Source organism: Aplysia californica, unplaced genomic scaffold, assembly GCF_000002075.1.
Source record: "Aplysia californica isolate F4 #8 unplaced genomic scaffold, AplCal3.0 scaffold00635, whole genome shotgun sequence".
Lineage (NCBI taxonomy): Eukaryota > Metazoa > Mollusca > Gastropoda > Aplysiida > Aplysiidae > Aplysia > Aplysia californica.
The window spans coordinates 350,947-355,423 of record NW_004797905.1 but is presented as its reverse complement, the minus strand read 5'-3'; the positions used below and the strand labels follow the sequence as shown (position 1 = coordinate 355,423).

The 4,477-nt window shown below is 37.4% G+C and overlaps 1 protein-coding gene across 1 annotated transcript in view; it reads right to left on the bottom strand.

Annotated features, from left to right (window-relative positions):
* Positions 1-4,477, bottom strand: part of LOC101854751 (neprilysin) — a gene marked incomplete at its 3' end in the record, with an annotated part of 60,166 nt that overhangs the window by 14,199 nt on the left and 41,490 nt on the right. Inside the window, 4 exon segments of the mRNA XM_013087766.2 lie at positions 979-1,107; positions 1,719-1,812; positions 2,295-2,440; positions 3,043-3,129. Of these exon segments, the coding sequence (XP_012943220.1) occupies positions 979-1,107; positions 1,719-1,812; positions 2,295-2,440; positions 3,043-3,129 (456 nt within the window).

Sequence of the window (4,477 nt, the reverse complement as noted above, 5' to 3'; positions counted from 1 at the left end):
GAGAGAGAGAGAGAGAGAGAGTACGTGAGAAAAGGGGGTATGGGTGTATGTCTGTAATGGTGTGAGCTTTTTTCATGATTGCCTATTTGTTCAAATTATGTTATGAGGGTACTTGTGCATTAGGGTAATATTTAGCCACCCTTGTAATTATTATTGTAATAACACTCGAAATACAGTTGTGTGAAAAAAAAGAAAAATTAAGACGTAAAGCAGAATCAAAGCAGTACAAAAGTCATCAACTGAAAACACATTGTCATGAATATCGTTCTGGCTGTTTTGTTTAGGGTTTTCATGCTATATTTTCGCCTGAAATTATGCAATTCTCAAATCGGTATCTGGTTTGTAGCGGTTATGTGTCTCACACAGAAGATACGAGTTCCTGTGACGTGTGGGGAACAATTTGTATCTCAGTTTTGCTGCTGGAATAATGTATCCCTCTCAAACCGGGTTGGCCTTGACAGGTAGGGATTGAAGCCGTTCCCTAAAAGATCTTAACTGTGTCGATGAGGACAAAAAAGATAGCCATAACGATGAATTTGACCAACTGGTTTCCCAGTCATGGCGGAGAAGAAGAGCTGAAACAAAGAAGCGACTTACAGGGTTGACTAAACAATAATTTTCTCTCCAACCTCATTTTGATCTTCTAACCTTCGTATCGGCGACAAGCTGTTCCAACGTTCTAAACCTATAGAATATTTCATATTTTGAAGAGAGAAAGAAGAAAAAACTTCGAAAAATATTTGTACCTGTAGTATGTATCGTTTTGCATTTGAAAAAAATAGAGCTTGAATTTTGACAAAATATTTCTCGGGCACAGGCAACTTATGCCACTCATTAAGAAACCAATTTTTTTTTAAATCAAAATTGTTGACACATTATAATATTTGAACAGCTGGCAAGGTCACATGCCCCATTCTAAATGAACCGAATAATGTCGCTGGGAGTGTAAAACATCTACATCCGAAATAATATCCTTACCATATGTTTCGCTTCAGCATCAAAGTTGTCTTTGATGAACATCCGTCCGACTGCGAGTCCAACGTAAGAGGTGGTGTACGCCGCACATTTCCTGAAGCGAGCCATTTCTGAGCTGATGCCATAGATAGCCTGAGAATAGAAGGCGCATGGAGCAAAACTTAAGGTATAGAAATATAGTATTGATAATGTGGATATTTCCATAACGTATACTCCTACATGATCATGTACAATACAGCTCTAGGCGATTTACGATACCTTCATCTTAACATAATTAACTAAATATTATTATAATGAGCGCATGAACGTGCATACATACGCTTTTTAGATTAACATTAACGCACATGCAGACATCCATACTTTTACAGAAAATGATACTATTATAGCACAATTGATGACGATATGCACATATGAGTACTATGAATAAAAAATGCTCTCTGTTCTTAATTGGGATTTATTGAAGTCTGTTTTTAAATGAATGTTACATTTTGTCTCCAACTTTCAATCTCTCAAGTTATGTTGCGAGAACGAGCTCCTAGCTCCAACTACCCCACCCCCCTCTCAATATTTATATCAATATTAAGTTTCCTTCCTCACATAATCATAATATAAAAGTATACACAATCATAGAAAAACAATGACCCAAAAGAAACCCATCTAAGGCAAGTCACACTACTAGAGAGGGAATATACTTTTTTTTTTTTAAACAGCGCGTCCCCAGAAACGAGATGGCGCCTGCTTACCTTTCTGTAGACACGGATAAGCTCTTGGTACGGTTCCCCTTGGGTGCTCAGAAGTTGGAGAGCAAATCTCCACACGACATAATTAGCCAGTGTCCTGACAAGACAGATACCAGAATTGGTTGATTATACAGATGCTACGTACTTCACAATACAATTAGGATCATTTGGGAAATAGACTGCCTGTATATCAAAACAGAAAGAAGGAACATGTTGACAGTTTACACACTCTGTTTCGAAATAAATAACTCTTCTTTAAATCTTTGCTTTGGGGTTGTTGTTGTTTTTGGGTTTTTTTTAGTGTAGTACTAAACTATAACATATTTATTGAAATACGATGATGTTAGTGCTGCTGTTAGTGATGATGATGATGATGATGATGATGATGATGATGATGATGATGATGGTGCTGAGGATGATGATGATGGTGATGATGATGATGATGATGATGATGATGATGATGATGATGATGATGATGATGATGATGATGATGATGATAATGATGATAATGCTGATGACAATAACAGAGACGATTTCAATTTCAATAACGATATAATTTTTCCAAGCCATGACACCAACCTTCTGTCTGTGCCCTGCAGAACCTGCGTAAGTCTCTTGTAGTAGGGTGGTGACAGGTTGATGATGACCTCGTCATCGCTGATGTCCGTGATGCCAATGTCCGGCATGGTCATCACTCGAAACACGTAAGACCGCCAGTCGAAAGCCTAGCAAACAGAAAACGTAAACACTACAAATTTCTATCTGACATGTTTGGTCGTTTAGAGTTACTAAGACCATGAGGTCAGCAACCAAATGTTTTGTCTTCCCTATGAAAATCATAAGATTATTCGGAATCTTTAAAAACATTTTCAAAGAATTACATGCAATAAAAGATTGAAATGTTGTGAAACTAGATTTTTTTTAACGTCAAATTTCTCAAAACCAGATACTGGGCTGATAGAACTTTGTAATTCTAAGCTGGCGAAAAAGAAACATTCAGATTGAACCATCATGTGTGATTTAATTGTGCAACAAGAGGAGTGAAACGTACTACAACTGACTTTCGCCTGTCCCCTGAATTTTTTTTTCCTCCCTTTCCTTAAAACTGGTTAGTTGTTTCGTTTCCAAAATAAAGCAGCGTCTGGTTTCTTGTACTGAAATTCCAATTATGGAGAGTTGGGTTTTTTATGGTTTTTTTTAGTTTTTGTTTTGCTCAAGCTATAGAATTCACCTTTGAAAGCACTGCCTTTATAAAAATGTTACCAAATAAACAAAATTGACACTCATTTAATTGTGTCTTAACTTGTGAGGATAGACATACTCTTACCTGGCTGTAGTTCCCGTGCACGTCTCTCAGCGTCATTGGGTTGTACAGTGTGTTCGCGTCTCTGCGTTCTTCGTCCGGCACTGAGATCTGAAAGCATAGGTTTTAGGTAACATTAATACAGACCAACTTGGAGAGCCTATACAGATGGAAGATGGGTGACAGGGATAGATCAAGATAGTATAGCTTTTGTTTGAGCATCCAAGCCACGGAATGAAGGGAGAACCAAGATCACCGGTGTCTGAAGCAGATATGACACTTGATAATGATGTGTAACTTTATGATTGCAATAGTAATGATAGCCTCCTTCACACTACCATAGCTTAAAAATATTTACCCAAGACGTGATAAAAAGGAAAGGAATGACAGATCTTGTCAGTGTGTTAGTGTTAAATCGCATCTAATACGCAGCTTTCACTGTATGCTTTCCGGTAAGCCCAGAATGTGTCTGATTGCAGTACATTCTGCTAGTAAAATTAATTAATTAATAGCACATAGAGCATGAGGTAAAACACGGGCATAATATGCTACATTAAAAGATAAAATAGCATTTAAAGAGCACAGGGTAAAAACGACTGTAGCCATAAACAGAACATTGTGAGGGTCCGCATTTTAAAAGATTAATATGTACTCATAACTTCATATTTGTTTGACTGGTGATTTATTGTTAAGTGCTGTTGAATAAGAAATATAACAACAATGATCAACCAACAGTTGAACAGAAATACGGTCATGAGCCAACAAGCGTTCAAAATTGGTACCCTCGCGATTTTCAGTTTGTGACTGCAATCGTTTTTCACCTGTATTTATATCGCTCATATTCCCACTCAACAGCATGTCCTATGGGTTTTACAGTTTATATTATTACCCCAGCGGACCCTATAACACTGAGAAAGATCCTCAGCTTCACAGAAAGCATACAGTGAAGGAAGAAGATTAGACTCTCAAATACTTACAAACTGATAAGATCGTCCGCTGTCTATGGCCGAGTATTCATTCCCAACCGAGCGAAGTGAATAAAATTCAATTAAAGTGCAATGGACATTAAGTTGGGCCCTTGGTGGGGTTTGAACAAACGATCTTTTGTTTGCGAACACAACAGCTTAACCACAATACAATCAGTGCCACGAAATCAATCATTATATAACAAGTAAAACCTCACATTTATCAAGGAATACAAACAGTCAGAACATAAACAAAATAGAGCTTCTGCGTCACCAGGGCAGGCTTGGTTGACAATAATCCTTCTAGAGATTTTGTGATAATCATTAATTTGCTAATTGAGCTCCCATAACCTGTATCTGAGATTCGTCTATAACATTATTAGTGTGTTATGGTCTTACATGTTTCAGTATATAGACAGACTTACTTCTAATCCCATTTTGATAGTTTATTCCTACGCACTGCAAAGACGTCAAGGAGGAGCAGATTTCAGAGA